At 30.8% G+C, this 18960-nt stretch overlaps 2 protein-coding genes and 1 long non-coding RNA gene across 4 annotated transcripts; 2 read left to right on the forward strand and 1 right to left on the reverse strand.

Moving 5' to 3' along the window:
- Positions 1 to 475: 475 nt before the first annotated feature.
- Positions 476 to 8421, forward strand: LOC114171992. Of its 2 annotated transcripts, none has more exons than XM_028056737.1 (11): positions 476 to 564; positions 780 to 882; positions 1198 to 1245; positions 5187 to 5351; positions 5426 to 5655; positions 5853 to 5914; positions 6131 to 6328; positions 6970 to 7114; positions 7311 to 7636; positions 7721 to 7865; positions 7967 to 8421. In XM_028056737.1, exons 4-11 carry the CDS (start codon positions 5198 to 5200, stop codon positions 8204 to 8206), a joined length of 1500 nt encoding a protein of 499 aa, XP_027912538.1. In that variant the 5' UTR covers positions 476 to 564; positions 780 to 882; positions 1198 to 1245; positions 5187 to 5197; the 3' UTR covers positions 8207 to 8421. The 2 variants fall into 2 exon arrangements, with proteins under 2 accessions (XP_027912538.1, XP_027912539.1); XM_028056738.1 differs by having other exon boundaries at positions 5195 to 5351.
- A 933-nt stretch (positions 8422 to 9354) lies between these two features.
- LOC114171991 lies at positions 9355 to 11709 on the reverse strand. Its single transcript, XM_028056736.1, has 7 exons — positions 11619 to 11709; positions 11120 to 11349; positions 10893 to 10954; positions 10535 to 10726; positions 10084 to 10216; positions 9601 to 9944; positions 9355 to 9511 (listed from the first exon to the last, which is right to left on the reverse strand). The coding sequence occupies exons 1-7, from the start codon at positions 11707 to 11709 to the stop codon at positions 9355 to 9357; spliced, it is 1209 nt and encodes a 402-aa protein (XP_027912537.1).
- Positions 11710 to 17259: 5550 nt separating this feature from the next.
- On the forward strand, positions 17260 to 17659 carry LOC114171989. The gene is made up of 3 exons (XR_003601781.1): positions 17260 to 17322; positions 17422 to 17515; positions 17613 to 17659. It is a non-coding gene; the product is annotated as an uncharacterized LOC114171989 (long non-coding RNA).
- The last annotated feature ends 1301 nt before the right edge of the window (positions 17660 to 18960 follow it).

Consider the following 18960-nt stretch of genomic DNA (forward strand, 5'->3'; position numbering starts at 1 on the left):
AAACTTTAGCAAATCACTATCTCCATATCTTTGTGACACAGAGAGGACAAAGACAGTTTGGAAGAAGAAATAAAAAGCAAGCAGACAAGACGCACAGGTTGCGTTTTAGACAAAGAAAATAATAGAAGGATTGGAGCGGAGAAGGAGAAGGGAACGCCAGGAGCTTCAAGCTTCAAACACGGAAAAGGTGTGACCTTTCATTTCCAGTTCATAATATTTTTTCATTTTTTCTCATTACTTGGTTATGTGTTATGAAACTCTCGAACTTTCTCGTGCTCTCTTGCAGTCCACCACTGTGGTTCGTGTCTCGTTCTGTGTTTCGCGTTCTCACCGGTTCAGTAGCAGCAATCCAGGAGCTTCAAGCTTCAAACACGGAAAAGGTGTGACCTTTCATTTCCAGTTCATAATATTTTTTCATTTTTTCTCATTACTTGGTTGTGTTATGAAACTCTCGAACTTTCTCGTGCTCTCTTGCAGTCCACCACTGTGGTTCGTGTCTCGTTCTGTGTTTCGCGTTCTCACCGGTTCAGTAGCAGCAATTTCCTTCACACTAGTTCGGTTCACGTACTCGCTACATTCTTCAAAATTTATATCATAATCTCTGAGTTCCTTTTGCTTGATTATACTGTATGTAAAAAAATTGAATGAAAATTTTAGTTTGAAATCCATGTTATAAAGATAGAATGAAGGCTACTCTGTATCATATTTGAAAGTTTAATTGATATTTAATATTAATTAATATATGTTGGATTCTCTAATTTTTTCCTATCACATTACAGTTTAATCGGAGAAGGTTGTTTGAGTGAAGTTTCATTAAGTTGCCTAGTGAAAACTTGGGAGAAAATAGAAGTAACATTCAAGAGTTGTGAACCTGCAACAAAGGTGAGTTATGAAGTTAGCATTTTGTCTTGCTCATGTTCAATTTAAATTTTAATTAAATGTTGATGGAACCTAGATTTAAAAGGACAAGAACAATGGATGGTTGCACACACGTAAAAAAATTGTTCCGAGAAATGATTAACATGAAAAAGAATAGAAAATTGTCAATTTAAAAGTTGATCTTATATAAACACTTTTTTTATTTCTATTTAGAAAGTTCTATACTCATGACTTGAAATTAAAAGTGTAAATATTTGCTTGATAGATAGTTGCTATTTAATATTAATTAAAATATATATTGGATTCTCCCTTTTACAGTTTATTTGGAGAAGGTTGTTTGTGAGGTTTCACTAAGTTGCAATAGAGGTGAGTTATTGAGTTAACATTTTATCTTATTCATGTTCAATTTATATTTTAATTAAATGTTGTGTTTTGAAGATTGGTTTCACTCTTTATGTGTTAATTATATGTTATTACCTAATATTTGATTACATAATAAAATTTTACATGTTATTTCATTTCATTTTTGATATTGTTAGGCTCTTATTTACGTAAAATTTTAAAATAAATTATTGACTTTTAGGTTGTAGTAATTTTGCATACATATACTAATTTTAATAACATTTAAAAAATGTTTTTAAAAGCTAAAAAAATGTTGTCCTTTACAAAGGCAACATTTATACACATGTTATGTATAATGCATGTTACCAAAAGGTTTTAGCAACATTTTTATGTACTTTTAGTATCATTTATAAAAATGTTACTAGGTAGCATCTTTACTAACACTAAAAAAATGTTGCCAATTTAAATTTTTTGTAACACTTAACAAATGTTACCTATACATTTTCTAACATTTAAAAAAAAATGTTAGCTATGTATTTGCTAATATTTAAATAATGTTACCAATTATCTTATTTTGTAAGAATTAAAAAATGTTAAGAATTGCCTTTTTTTTTACATTTTAAAATTGTTCCTAATTTATCTATTTAGAAATAAGAAATATCAAATACCACCATAACTAAAAATGGCAACATCTAATATACATTTCAATCTTAATTATGCACTGCACAGTTCTTGTAAATATAAAACCAAATACCAAGTTCCATCCTTTGTTAACTTTAATTTAAATACAAATATTTACTTTTGTAAAAATCTTAGTGAGTAGTTTAGAAGGACCAATCACTCTTCACTAAGAATGTCACGAGTGGAATGAAAAAGTTTCTCAACTTTATGTAGTACAATTATGACAAATAAAACCTAGATGCGGGGAGGGAATTGACAATTGCAGCAGTCAAACTGGCAGACGTGTAAACACAAATAATAGGAAATGGTGTAGTGTGGGTGGGAGGAATCTTGGGGAAGTGAAGAAAGGTGTCTTTGGGTCATAAAACTCAATCTGCATTCTTTAGAGTAAAAAGCTTTTGACAATTTTGTATCTATTCACTCCATAAATTCACCTAGAATTAATTAATAAGGTCATGGAACTTTAAATTTGACTCTATTTTCTTGCTTTTAGCTTGCAAAAATAAAGAAATGATGAAACAGATGCTATAATTGCACTAAAGGAACCCACATGGGCATAATCTTGTTAGTGAAACCCACATAGGCACCATTGCCAAAGAACCATTGAGATACTTCCCTTATATGTTTAGATGGGCCTTTTAAGTTTCATCCTGCATAAGGTTTAAATATGATATATAGAGTAGAATGGGACTTGTACTTCCCATCCACTAAAGAGTGGGCCAGTTAGTGCCATTCCTTTCGTGAACCTAGTGCCTTAAAAGGTTCCATATTGTGGTTTTTTTTTATACCAATGGTCACAAAGAAAACAAGACTAAAGATCTCTACCAAAATGATTGGCAAGCAAAAGACACAAAAAATAAGTGCAAGTAAAAAAACACCAATACTTGGCTGAGAGCAACTCACCAATGAAGAAAGTTACAGCATGTGATTCTTTGTGTTGGCTTGGTCTAAGGTATTTCATGGCCTATCTTCAGTTTTCCTCAACAAAATTTTTTATTAACAGTTCCTCAACTTCGTCTGCCAACTTCATCTACTAACTTCACCACCTGTCATTTGAGTAATAAGCAAACAAAGCCAAGCTAGTTCAAAAAGTTAAAGAAATCTTTGTGCAAGTGACAGACAACCATATCTAATTTTTATTTTGCATGCTTCAAGGTCATCTAGTGGTACACAAATGAAACATACGATTATTTGCCACTTGAGATTGTTGGTGACCATTCATGTGCAAGCATAACTTGTGGCCAAACTCTTGACATGATTTGATATGGTATCACACATATTTTTATCAGTCTATTTGATGGAACTCAAATATTTTACTAGGAAGCACTTTTAGTGTATGTTTGCCTGAGATTTACCTTATCTAAGCTATTGAAATAGGAACTCTCAACCACTTTGAGATAAATGGGAAGAATTTGTTTTTCTGTGACCTGAAAAACCACAGAGAAATGTTTTGTACTGTTTATTTAGTACAACATAGTTGAAACCCCATTTGTAGCATCAACTTTGAAGCCTCTAATTCACTTTACCTTATCAAACTTCTTCAGAATCTTTATAAATGCAAGCATGTTCAAGTTCTTGAAAATTGGACAAAACATAAGATTTTTCATATTAAATGTTATACTTCTATTAAGTTTATTAAACAAACATGCCTGAAAAACAAGTTTTTTTTTTTACTTGTAAACTTTTAGATATCCTAGGCCTTTGTAGAGCTCAATGAAACCTCCTTTGATCATCTTTTCAGCATGGTGCAAATTAGTTTTGTTCAGGGGGATGTTTCCACCTTCTGGACGGTGTGGTCAAGGGAATGTTTATCCTCAGATTCTTCCCTTGGAAGTTGATCACATGGCTAGAAAGTGTTCTTAATTTACCATCTTCTCTTTTCATTTGCAAAGACTTGGCAAGTTCTTCTGCACCAGGGGAATCTAAAAATGGAGCTTCAATTTTCTCCAATTCATCTGTGCTTGTTGTGTCTTGCAGTTCTTCTTGTTGTGGTCTGCTCCTAAAAGAGTCCTCCTCTGTTTCCAATGAACAAAGTTTTAGACACACATAATTACACGTAGCATCCAAAAGTATATACTCTATAGCTTTACCCTTACTACTACCTACAAGATACAAATTTGCACCATTCTTGAAAAACCATTGCACTGATAATGGCATGTACATGTCATATGGATGAAAGTATATAATGGGACCATAATGTTGAACAAGTGCAAGAATCTGGTTCTGATTTTGCATCACATGCAAGGAAGAATCAAGATTTTTTAGGCTTGCTATATCCACCACTTGTTCAGAATTAAAGTAGGCACTACCATAGCAGAATGTCCCAACAAACACACATCTAGCTAACATACCCCTATCACAGGGTTTTGTATTCCCTACCTGAAATGCATTTTTTGCATATTTTGACTTTATAGTTAGTGATAGATCTTTAGAATCGCAAGTTTATACAAAGAACAAATACTCGAGTTAAAATCTACCATTAAACATCATGAACGTCTGCTGGCATTACACTTTGTAACAAGAAAGAGGTGTGTGAAAAACAACACTACCTTATTTTACTAACAATGTTGGCCAAATCCGGAAGGCAAGTGGAACACCTTCAACAAATCTCCATACCTCTCCCGTATCCCTAACAAACACAAGTTAATTGATTACACCAAATGAATTGAAAGTAAAAATGTTTCCTATTTCGAAACTTGTTGTTCGTCGAAACATAAGTTGAAACAGCGAGAGTGGAAATTAGAAACTCACCACCAAAATGGATTGATGAGCAGAATTTTCAAATTCAACCATATTCCGAAGGAGGAGGCACCAACGAAGCAACAAGTAGCGATCGTGCATGTGCTTCCTGGCAACGACGCCAACGAGAGCCTCAACAAGAAGTTGGAAAAGAAGCTCGTATTGGAAGAGCCAGTTCAACAAAAAGCATAGCTTGGTCACCATGCTTGATCTTCAACACCAAATCCTGCAAACACAAAACACAACGTAACGAAGAGAAATCGGAATCCAAAATAAATAAATTGATAAGGAGAAATTAAATACGTTGTCGATGATTGGAAAGAGTTGGTCGAGGGAAGAATTATTGGTTGTAGCGTCGATAACGTAGTTGTGAAAGAACAACACCAAATCCATCTGAATCTTTGCAGTATTTCACCATCTGAGTCTCTATTTCGGTCGCTAAACGATTTGCTACCGATTTTTGGTCATTTAGCGACCAAAATGGGTGATCACTAAAACACATTTTTTTTTGTAGTGTTTTTTCATTTTCTCATTACTTGAGACAGTTTTACAGGAAATGAAGTTGTCAGATGTTCTAATTGTTTCCGCCGGTTTAATTGCCGCCGCTGCCGCTTTCTCGTACCTCCAGAGTGGTGGGAAAGAAAGAGAGAAGAAGAAGGTCGTTCCTAAGAAGAAATCTGGAAAAACAGAAGGCTTTTCTCACTATGTTGGTAAGTTCGTTTTGGGTTCTCAATTCCTTTAACCTACATGGTAATGTTTTTTATATGGTGTTATTCATTTGTAGCAAGACAACTGGGATTTCAAGACGCGGAAGAAGTTCCACATTTATGCTCGTTGGTCCAAGACTATTTGAAAAGAAGCGAGGAGTGTGATGGGAGAATCTATGAGTATATTTCTCATTCCAACGGAGAAAACATAGATTCCCTATATATAAAGCTTGTAGATGAAATTGAAAAATGCATCCTAAGCTATTTTTCATTCAACTGGAATCAAGCTCCATCTATTATTAATCAAGTATAAATCTTAGCTCCTCTTAGTATTTATTTATCCGTATGTTTTTTCCTTACATTCTTACTTAAGACTGGTTGGGAATTTTATTTTGCTTTGCTATCATGCAATGATAATCTGAAATTTCATATTAAATCTCCAAATACAGTCATATATATTTTAAACTTACTATATTAATTATTCCATTGATGGGTTGATTGCAGGCTTTAAGCGTGAAGTCTCCCCCTATAAGAAAGCTGAGGGAAATTATCTTGGCAGCTACAAGGTAAAATTTTATTTTCTTTAATCCTTGCATTATTTGTAAAATAGCATCTCATAATATTGTTAAACTAAAAGTTTTTGAAATTTTAAGAACATATGTTTCTAAATATGTGAGAAATGCAGAGAAATGCATTATGTAATCATGTAAGAGAATACATATTAATCTAAATATTTGTTGTACTTAATACTTTGCTAATATGCTAATACGGTGTGTCTACAGGAAAATACGGTTTGAAAGAGTTATTATGAGTTTGCGAGTAACCAGAGTATTCTCTACCTTAGTAGAAGAAATGAAAGCACTGCAGTGTAATCAAGAAATGGTGCCCGCGAACTTACCTGAGAGGAGTCCAGTATTGCTGTTTCTGGGAGGTGGCATGGGGGCTGGAAAAAGCACCATCCGTGAAGCCATCCTGAAGGAGTAACTCTCAACCTATTGAATTATTACACTATAATATTATTAAAATATATGATGATTATCTGTTGATTGTTTTATAAAATTTATCTCAATACAAAATAATAAAAAAAATGATGGGTAAGAATAACAAGTAAAATGATGATGCAACGATCCAATAATAGCACATCAAATAATTAGTTATATTACTGAATGATTTTTTTAGACATATAGTAAATGCTTTTTTAGTGCTAATTCTTTTATCATTAGCTATAAGCATAGGTGAGAATTATTACAAGATTGTAAATAAAATCCACTTAGGCAGTTACTTCCTGCACCCTCCCATATTTAGTCATAAATATAGCCATCTATTACTGTCCACCGGTTTATCCATAACATATCAAAAGTAAACACTTGTATTGCTGCTGAATACTTTTCTTTCTTGAGGCATGTAGTAGACTCTTTTGTTATAATATAAAATCTGTTAGCTCTGAGAAATTGTGAGAGCTACAACATTATAAATAGAATTTATTATATAATATTCAAATATGAAAAGAATTCTTTCTTAATTACAACCTACTTTATAAATTTGAATAAGATTATTTATATTTATATAATGACTTTACTTTATAAATTTGATTATTTATACTTATATACTGGCTTTGCAGAGCATTCTGGTCACAAATAGCTACCAATGCTGTGATAGTTGAGGCAGATGCTTTTAAAGAAAAAGATGACATATATAAGGCTCTTAATTCCACCACCGTTCAGTTGGGTCGTGATCATAATGAGGGGCTGGAAAGTGCTGAAACGGTATGCGAAGACTTTCAATTTGTATTTGTACTTTTTTTTAACTTATGACTATTGTGTATGCACATATTTTAAAAGTTTATGTTGAGTAAATTTTTTTTTTTAATTTAAATATTATGAAATATGTGAGATAGGTTAGATCTTCTTTCTTATTTATAATTAATAACAGTTTTATGTTTATCAAATATGATCTGAACAGGTGCATGAGTTTTCTACCCGTGCTGCATCATCTCTCCTCGTGACAGCGCTAAATGAAGGTCGAGATGTAATCATGGACAGTACCTTGTCATGGGAACCATTTGTAAAACAGACCATTACTATGGCAAGAAATGTTCACAGATGCAAATATAGAATGGGGGAAGGCTATAAAGAGAATGAAGATGGGACTGTCATTGAGAATTATTGGGTTGAAGATGAACACGGGGAAACTCCTCCAACAGGAGAATCAAACACTCGACAACCTTACAGGATTGAGTTAGTGGGCGTGGTTTGTGATAGCTATATTGCTATAGTGAGAGGCATTAGGTATATACATATTTACTAAGTTACTCATTAAGCAATTGATTTTGTATATTTGACGACTAACGTTTCATATTGGAATTTTGACAGGAGAGCTATTGCGACAGGAAGAGCAGTAAGGGTGAATGCGCAACTAAAATCTCATCAAAGATTTGCCCGTGCATTTCCAAAATATTGTGAGCTTGTCGATAATGCCAGGCTTTATTTTACAAATGCTATTGATCATCCACCAAAGGTAAATTTTAATAATTTTATTTTAACAATTTTAGTTATAATGTGAAAATTTGGTTTTATTGTGCCAAATGTCATGAAAATAACTTTTAGAATACATTGCAGCTCATAGGATGGAAAGATGGTGTTGAAGATTTACTGGTGCATCCTCGAGATTTTAAATGCATGGAGAGGATAGCCAATTTGAATGTTAAGGCTGATTGCATCTATAACCTCTACAAGGAACCAAACACCGTCATGGAATCCGGTTCCATTTGGAGTGAAATAATTTTGGCACCTTCAAGAATAGAAGACCAAAAAGAATTGAGGAAGGCTATTGAGAAATCAGAGAAATATGATGGCTAAATACCTCAAGTTATTGGAGCTCAATAGCATTTATCTATCAAGACTGTTGGGTTTCAATGGTGAAGGATGCCGGTAATCTAGAATTAATATGACACCAGAACAAGAACAAGAACAGTGCAATTTTCTTTACTTAGTTATTGGATATTAAAGTACTTACCAGATTCTCTGTTCTGAACTTTTAACAAGTTGACATGCCGCAGTTGTTTTACTACTCTCATTATTTTTTTTTCTTGTGATGCTCTCTAAGTTTTCACCGCTTCACATCTGTTCTGATTTATTATTATTATTATTATTATTATTATTATTATGAGCAGTGATGAGATGATGCTCTCAATCTTTGCTGATAAAAATTTATTTCCTCCGCATAAGACCACTCCTTGGTTTCTGTAGCCAGAAACAATCCAATCATCCAATATATGTCCTTACAACCTACCAAAGTTTATTTTGAGTACATGTTAATATATGTTGGCACGCTGGCAGCAAAAGTTTTTGACCCACACCATTCAACAGAAAGATAATAGGAAGCATGCAATTTTCGTAAGATGTATGTGTATTTTTTTGTTCGTATGAAATTCTCTGGAATTGAATTAATTCCACAGGTCACTTTATACATGGTCGATGACTACGAACATGGTTATGCTAGAGGGGATATTACTGATTTTGAGGATCTTTAATCTATAAAGCTAATAAGCTGCATCAAATAATTTACTTGTGGATTTTAGCATGAAAAGAATACAATAATCTTCCCTGTCTTAAATCCATACTACTAACAGATACCAAACTAAACTTCAAAACCTATAGTGATAGTTGAATACTACTCATTACACAATAATTTGGTTATATTTTTTGAATGATTTTTCTATTTTTTTAATGGACTCCCTCAAATCCTTTTTATCACTTTTCCTTGAGGGTGATAGAACAACAATCTTACTCCAAAGAGAATGAGGTTCCATTATGGGGTTGGGTTCCTTGTGAAGTTCGTAGACGGAATCAGCTTCAGCATTTAAATCGGCTAACACTTTTAAGCATTTGTAATTTTTAATACACGTCCCCCATCGATCCTCATTCTCGAATATGCTCCTTATAGTCTGTTATGTATTACAAACAAGTTATTATTTCCATGACATTTTGATATTCACAAAGTAAAATCAAACTCTCACATTTGGTGAACGACCAACAACATTTGTGCAGCAGAGTCTGGCGTAATCAACAAGATTACAATATCTTGGAAATGCATTAGCAAACATTTTGTGAGATTTCAACTGTGAATTTATGTTCACTGCGCTCCTTGTTATTATAGCTTTCCTGTCAAATTCAAATGTGAATGTTAATCGTCAAACCAATAAAACAAATTACCTAATTAGTAACATGGTACAACTCACAAGCATGTATACCTAATGATTCTAACCATAGCAAGATAACTATCACAAACCACGCCAAATAGCGCAATGCTATAAGGCTTTTTCGTGCATGGTTTTCCATTAGAAATTTCCTTTGATTGATTTTCTTCTTTTGTGTCATGTAATCTCTCCCAGTAATTTTCGGTGACCGTCCCATCTTCAGCTACTTTATACCCTACTCCCATTTGGTATTGGTATTCGTGAATATTTCTTGCCATCGCAATAGTCTGTTTTATAAATGACTCACATGATAAGGTATCATTCATGATCACATCCCGACCCTCATTTAGAGCTGTCACAAGCTTAGATAATGCAACATGAGTGGAAGATTGATGCATCTGTTCAAATTTTGAGTAAAATTAACTAATAAGAAAATCTAACATATCTCGATCATTTTGTAATAGCTAATTAAATTAAAAATAAAATTTATATGAACATGAAAGTTCTTAACATGCAAGTGTTCACACATAAACATACCAATTCAGCAGTTTGGAGCATGTCATCATGGTGAACTCTTGAATTAAGGGCCATATATATGATTTCAGTCTCACTAAAGACATTTGTCTCAACAACTATCACAGCATTTGTAGCTTCTCGAGACCAAAGTGCTCTGTCAAAGCCGTTTGATAGGTATAAATAATTTTACTTCAATATTGAAACTAAGTTAGAACATAAAATTTAATTCGTACTTCAACATTGAATTTAGATTGTTGTGATCCTATATATTCTATAACAAGATAAACATCAATCAAATTAATTTATACGGTGAATGAACTAGTGAGATCCATCCTCTATATCATTATCGTATTTACGTGTCAAATACTTGGATTGGTATCTTGTAAATCTTGTGTTTTCATCATCATCTTACTTTTTATTATTTTGCAAAACTATTAGTGTCAAAGAATGATAATAAGTTGAGTGATAATACCCTTTGAGAACATTTTCAAGGACACAACTCTTTCCGGCTCCCATGCCACCCCCTATAAGTAGTAAAATCGGACTCCTCTCGCTGGGTATAACCTCATCCATGTCACCATTTTTTGCTTTCATCTTTTCTGTCGAAGTATACAACCTTCTTGTCACCTGAATATTCTTGTTTTCTCTTTCAAACCTTTGTTTTCTGTGAACACCACACCATAATATAGCCAAACAAATATTTAATATATGTATACTAAGAAATATATATCATTAAAACTTTGAAAACTTTTAGCTCCATCACACTATCGTGACATTAATTTGAACTATATTAGAAAATATTGTACAAGTTAAGGAAAATATAATTTTACCTCATAGCTGCCAATATAATTTTCTTGAACTTTTTCGTATGTCCAGACTCAACACTTAAAGCCTATATATATATATAGATATTAAGTTAGGATTCACGTATAATTTACTTTGGAAGGGTGACATCAACTTTATTATTAACTCATAATTTGTTCACGAACTTTATATATATTTTTTAAAAGAAAAAAAAATATATTGGTGAACGAACAAGGTAAGATAAGATAAATACCAAATTAATGACATGTGTGACTTGATTCCAGTGAAATGCTAAATAACTGTTAACGCATCTCTCAAACTCATCCATGAGATTCATATATAAAGAATAAGCGTTGCTCCCGTTGACACTACAAATGTATTCATAGATATTTTCATCACATTCTTTGGATCTTCTCAAAAGGTCTTGGGCCAATATACATAATACTGGAACCTCACTAGCATCTTTAAATCCAATCTGTCTTGCTGCAGCCACATCAACTAAATAAGATAGTGAAAACATTATACAACATATATTATAGACACTGAAAAAGTGCATGAAGATTTAATATAAAAAGAATAAAATAATAAATTTATAAGTTATATAATGTGACAAGGAGTTAGATAAAGTGAAAAAACAGATATATAATAGACTATATATGTACATAAAATCATGATATATGTGTATTTTCCTTTTAGCTTATTTCATTGGAGAGAACAGAAAGATTGAAAGTCACAGATTAAACATCATATACCAACGTAGTGGGAGAACTTTTCAATCTCTATAAGACGGTTAGATTTCGTCTTTTTTAGCAGTGGAATCAACTTCTTCTGCTCTCTCACCATCCTCGCTCGTGGTAGGAAGATTGAGGCTGTGACGACAATTAACCCGGCGAAGGAGACACCTAAAACATGTAATAACTTCATTTTCTTTAAAACTCGAATCATAGCTATTGGTTTAGGTTTACAAATGCGGGAGGCGGAAGAATCTATCAATTTTGTTGTTTTTATAACTAATGTGTTGTAGTTCCCTGCTTTTTCTTTTTTCTTTTTTTTTTATAAAAATCTAAAACTTAACAAATCACGACTTTCAGATCTCAATCAGTTAAGGCATGACAATTAAGGACCACGAATTATCCTTTAAATAATGTATCCTTCACTTCGAGCCACATGTTATAATAAAAACATAAAAGAGGTGTAATCAAAAAACATTAGAAACAGGAAATTATCACACTTATCAAGGATTTTACTAGCACTCAAGTCTCATTCTTGTGCAAAGACTCCTCTTTTCATCTAGGGGCAGAATCCACTTGTTATCCTTAGCAAAACATAAACAATATAGAGACTATTAGACTATTATGTTACAAGACTGTAAATGAATATTACACTTCAACAATATTATACTACAGGAGTCTTATATATCTGCATTGCAATTTCAGACTTTGATACATAATAAATATAAATACTCATTAAACATTAACTTAATTTTTAATTCACAATAATAAATGTGTTAAAAGTTTTAAATAATGACAAATACAAGATTATACCATTAAGACATAATAAATATAAATAGTAATTAAACATTAAAAAAACTTTAATTTACAAATAATTTTTTTTGTTAAAAGTTTGAAATAATGACAAATCAAAATATTATAACATTAACATATAATAAATATAAATACTAATTAAACATTATTCAAATTTTTAATTCACTAACTAAAAATTGTCTTTATTTTGAAATTTAAATAATACTAATTAAAAATTATGATTTTTCTTTCATTAAAACACACATGTATGTTATTTCATCCGCATATTATTATAATTAATATTAATTGAATTAGTTAGTGAAGATTTACTATCAATAAATTGATGCATATTATATTTCGATTAGGAAGTAAAAAATGGTGTGCATGCAAAGATGTCAGTGGCTCCCTTAGAGGAAAACGTGGGACTGACCGATACGCTGGTTCTTTTGCAGGTTCCTCTGAAAAAACAAAACAAAACGAAGTTATTGTCCTCTTTCCACAGAAAAATCAAAATCGTGCAAAAATGTTATTTCTCTCTCAGCCTGTTCTAATGTTTATAATTATTGTACTCCTCTGCACCACAAAATAGGCTCTACATGTATATAATCAAAGCTTCAGCCCTCCTTACCGAGAAAATGATGTTCTCTGGGTTAAGGGTTTTATGTTGTAGTTGTAGTACTGCGCTGAGCCTCTGCTATGATTTCCATTTCTTTGCAGTCGACAGAATTTTTTTTTCTGAGATTATTTAGAGATTCACGTTTTTGGTAAGTCACGCCTGAATCAAAACTTTGAATATTTCAATAGAACTGCTTACCTGAATGTAATGTTTTTTTCTGCCATAGTTGTTAATCCATTGGTACTAACATCTCCAAATTCCTACTTTTAAAATTCAGGTAGTTCTAGATTGTTCTCATAATTATAGGAATTATTAGTTCATGCAGTAGTTTATAGGATTTTTATTTTCTTTACCTTTCTAGAAATTTATATCATTATTCAAAATACCTCTTATAATGACGAGAATGAAACTTCTTCCAACCGGTGACACGAATTCCCTTGATATAATTTTTTGTTCAACAGCTCAGCTGTAAGTTTATCTCCGAAGCTCTCATCCCACCTTTGTACTAATTTGTAATGCATGTGATATAGTTAATAATTTCTATAATTATTTTAACGTATATTAATGAAACTAAAAGTTCTAAAAATATGATAATAAAGTTTGAATTTAAAATAAATTTTAATTAAAAAGTTTTTAAAATATGATGTCTTCTTAATATACTTTTTTAAGGTCTTCAAACAACTTTTACAGATTTCTAATCAAATTTTCTATTTAAGATGGAAACAAAATCTGAGAATAAAGTAATAAAAAAATTTAATGAAAATATGTGAACAATAAAAATTAATAATAATAAAATTAAAATATGATATACAAAAATAAATAAATAATGATATAATGATATAATTAATAAAATAAAAATAAAGTAAATAATAAAATATTAGAAGTAATACTTCATTTAAATTTGTAATACACTTATATTAAGTTTATAAATAATTTCAATAACTGTTTTACTAAAATGTGAAAGTTATAAATTCTTAAATTTTTAAAGATATAAAACTATTTATTGATTTCAATTTCAATTTTTTTTTTAAATTAATATTTATATCGTCAACTTTGAAATTCTAAATATACGGTTACAAAGTGTTTGAATTTGAAATTTGAAATCTAAAAAAAGTATAAAAATATGTTAACAAAAAGTTGAATTCGAAATTCAAAATAATGAAACTTTTTTTATGGCAACTACCGTATATTTTTTCTGAATTAAGTACTCATATTTTTTTTTAAATAAACTTTATATGGTTCATTCTCTCGTATTAACGTGTTATATTTTTATGTAATACATTCAATTGTAATACTTTGTTTTGTTTTAATTATTATATTTCTTTTTATGTTTTTCTGATTTATCAGTGTTGTTTATGTAGTATTACTCTTACAATAATAAATAATAATAATAATAATAATAATAATAATAATATTATTATTATTATTATTATTATTATTATTGAAGTTCCATCATCATGTTAACATGAATTCTGTTGGATCACATATAACCACTTTTTTATCATTGATATTTGTGGTAATGATCATGCCTTTCCATTCTTTTCCCGAATCATTCATCGAGATTCGTGGTTGTTATCTGTTTTACGTTCAGTTTATTTGGCTTGAACAAATTTCACATTTATGCCTATACATTCTTCTTTATTTATATTATGTACTTCATGTTAGTATAATTGGTTAAAGAAAGGAAGGTTTATAGAGCTTTAGACTTTTTCCCGATGAAGACTCGACATATAAATAATACAAAAATCACTTTATACTGATTTACTCAACTCAGATGTTATGTGTAATTCTTCTTTAAGACAAAGCTTGAAATGTTCCATTAATAAAATAAATTAATTGACTACAACAAGTACGTCAAGTGTCGTTGATTACAACCAGTACACAAATCAATTTTGGTTCCAAGTGCACAAATTAATCATAGTTATTCAAGTACATTAATCACTTTTGATTATATAATGAGTGCACAAACAACTCTTGATTTTCGTTTTAATCTCTCCCTAAGTCTAGAACCTCACGTAATCATAAAAGAAACAAATTTCAAAAAGAGAGCAACATAAGCTCACTAAGAAACTTAATAACATGAAAAAACACAAAGATTTTACCCACCCACATAGAGCATTTAGAAACTCAAATACCGGTAGGTTATGTAACTTGTATGTAGTGTTCATTTTTATTTATTGTGTTCCTCTTTGGACTTGATTCCTTTATATAGGCTTCTAGAGATAATTGTTGTTTCATCTCTTTTCTAAGATATGATTATTTTTTCATCTTTGATGGGTGTTGGTCTAAAAGCTTGATAAAGAATGATTAATCTTGTATCATTCGTACTTTTGACTTTTCTGATAAGGAAACAATTCAAAACCAAATATAATTTAAAAATATAGAAGTGTTCATGAGTGAATTATATATAACTAATATTTGTTTCCTTTTTCATATTTAAAATTGTTGTTGACAAACTATATATAAAAGCTTTATATGTGAACTTTGTAAATAATAGTTTCCATTAAAGGTTTTGCAACGCTTAATTGCATTTCAAATTTGCCTCACAAATTTTATATTCTATAAATTTTACTTGACAGATCATAACAACAAAACAAAACTAATATTAGAGCTTCACCTAGCACAAAACAAATGTTAGAAGGTTCATCTAACAAATAACGTATATACCTACTTATAAAAACTCTCTTTGAGAGTCTACTGGAGCTTAATCGTGTTATGCTTCAAGAAGGACAAACAAATTGCTTAAAGAGCTCGTCATCGATGATAGAAAAAAAAAAAAAACAAAAACTTCATCAAATGCACATTAAAAGATAAATGAAACTTCATTTAATACACTTAAAATGAGACCTGCATATGTTGCTACAAAAATTACACGTTTGAAATTCTCATAACTAAGCATGTACGAGAGTGTTGTCTTTTTGTGATCATAAAAATCTCTCTTGAAGAATATTTATTAAAGTTATACCATCTAAAAAGACTATGTAAGGATTATTATACCATGTAAGATTTCAACTTCTATATGTTTTACTACTTTTTGTATATATCTTTGGTTACTCTGTCATATACAAAAGTGAGGCAATGAGTGAATTGAAAATTGTTTCTCATTCTGTTAGAAGGTGGGACAACTGGCACCGAATAATAAAATCGTAAAGAGAGAGAGTAACAAATTCAAGTATAATTATGGAGTGAAACTCAAATAGATAAATAGGTCAAAGGGAATAGTGAGAGAGGGGAGAAAATGGTTAGTCTATATTTTTTTTCTTGAGTATTATTCTTCTTTGATATTTTGTAAAGTGCTACTGGGTAGCTCTTCTTCCGCTGTTAAGTGCTTTTCAAAAAGAATAATACCACATAAACTATCTTTTCTTCACACATCATTAAATTTGAACATTTGTCATTTTTTTTAAATAAAGTCCTCGTACTTTCTAATCATTTATGAAAGATTTTCACATTTATTGTTTATTACACTCAGAAATTTTTAAAAAGTGAATGATTTTTCATATTTTTTGTCCATTATACTCTTTTAAAAAGTAGAAAGATTAGTTATTCATCGCTTCTTTTCATCATTTTTCCTTTCTATGTTTCTTTCTCTCCTTATTACTCATCACACTCTTTCCCTCTCATATTACACTGTCGAGCAAGTGACACATGAACATTAATATATTCACATTTTATTAATAATACAAGAAACGATATTTTTTTACTTTTTACTTAAAAGTATAATATCAAAATTTTAAAATAAAGTTGTAGTCATACAGCTTCATTCTATTGTTTTAAATTTTTTTAACTTTATTATTTAAAAAAAAGAAGAAGCAATAGATAACACTATGAAAGAAGGGTTAATTAAATCGTATAACTTATGTTTGAGTACAAAGAATCTAATATTGTCATTTATGTGGGGGTCATGAGTTTTAAATTAATTTTTAAAATATTGACGTAAATTATGTAAGTAATTGAACTTCTTCTTCTTTTAATAGTTTGTAAAAAAAAGAAACTTAAAAAATAATGTATGATTTATGTTAATTTAAGTAACATCAATTAAGTATCAGAGAAATGTCAGTTTTGCTGCTTTGGTAATTGTACCTTCAAACGGCTGCGGCTTTTCTTTCCATTTTCTTTTTTACAAGTTCTAAACTTTAGCAAATCACTATCTCCATATCTTTGTGACACAGAGAGGACAAAGACAGTTTGGAAGAAGAAATAAAAAGCAAGCAGACAAGACGCACAGGTTGCGTTTTAGACAAAGAAATAATAGAAGGATTGGAGCGGAGAAGGAGAAGGGAACGCCAGGAGCTTCAAGCTTCAAACACGGAAAAGGTGTGACCTTTCATTTCCAGTTCATAATATTTTTTCATTTTTTCTCATTACTTGGTTATGTGTTATGAAACTCTCGAACTTTCTCGTGCTCTCTTGCAGTCCACCACTGTGGTTCGTGTCTCGTTCTGTGTTTCGCGTTCTCACCGGTTCAGTAGCAGCAATCCAGGAGCTTCAAGCTTCAAACACGGAAAAGGTGTGACCTTTCATTTCCAGTTCATAATATTTTTTCATTTTTTCTCATTACTTGGTTGTGTTATGAAACTCTCGAACTTTCTCGTGCTCTCTTGCAGTCCACCACTGTGGTTCGTGTCTCGTTCTGTGTTTCGCGTTCTCACCGGTTCAGTAGCAGCAATTTCCTTCACACTAGTTCGGTTCACGTACTCGCTACATTCTTCAAAATTTATATCATAATCTCTGAGTTCCTTTTGCTTGATTATACTGTATGTAAAAAATTGAATGAAAATTTTACTTTGAAATCCATGTTATAAAGATAGAATGAAGGCTACTCTGTATCATATTTGAAAGTTTAATTGATATTTAATATTAATTAATATATGTTGGATTCTCTAATTTTTTCCTATCACATTACAGTTTAATCGGAGAAGGTTGTTTGAGTGAAGTTTCATTAAGTTGCCTCTGCTATGATTTCCATTTCTTTGCGGTCGACAGAATTTTTTTCTGAGATTATTTAGAGATTCACGTTTTTGGTAAGTCACGCCTGAATCAAAACTTTGAATATTTCAATAGAACTGCTTACCTGAATGTAATGTTTTTTCTGCCATAGTTGTTAATCCATTGGTACTAACATCTCCAAATTCCTACTTTTAAAATTCAGGTAGTTCTAGATTGTTCTCATAATTATAGGAATTATTAGTTCATGCAGTAGTTTCTAGGATTTTTATTTTCTTCAACTTTCTATAAATTTAGATCATTATTCAAAATGCCTCTTATAATTGACGGGAATGAAACTTCTTCCAACCGGTGGCACGTAGGGGTGGCATGGATTGGATTTTTAATGATCCAATCCACATCCATTTTATATCCAAATAATTGGATTAGATTTTTGATCCAAATCTATTTTTTTAGCAAAAGTAGTTTGAATTTTTTTTAAATCCAGATCCAAATATTTGGATCACGATTTAAATTCAATCCAAATATTTGGATCAAGTTCAAAATCCAGAATCCATTTTTAATAAAAGAAATATAAATTGAATTTCTTAAAATTTGTGTCATTAAGGCCTGGATGACTCAGATGGGACCGACGACCCAGACGAACCCGACAACCCGAACGGCTCGACAACCCAAACGGGTCGTTATATTTTTATTTAATACATGTCAATTTGTACTACTTTTATTTTGTTTTAATTATATATTATTATATATATATATATATATATATATATATTATATATATATATATATATATATATATTATGTTTTTCTTGATTTATCAGTGTTGTTCATCTTAAGTGTTAGTATTGTTACATATTAATATTAGTGTTTTTATCCAATTTATTCTCTTTATTTATTTTTTTAATCAATCAAATTTGATTTCTTTAAGCTCTTGACTTTTTTTTATAATATTCTAAAATATGTTTAGTATGGGACCATTGGTATGACCGAGGGAATCATGACTCT

This window comes from Vigna unguiculata, unplaced genomic scaffold (assembly GCF_004118075.2).
Source record: "Vigna unguiculata cultivar IT97K-499-35 unplaced genomic scaffold, ASM411807v1 contig_462, whole genome shotgun sequence".
Classification (NCBI taxonomy): domain Eukaryota; kingdom Viridiplantae; phylum Streptophyta; class Magnoliopsida; order Fabales; family Fabaceae; genus Vigna; species Vigna unguiculata.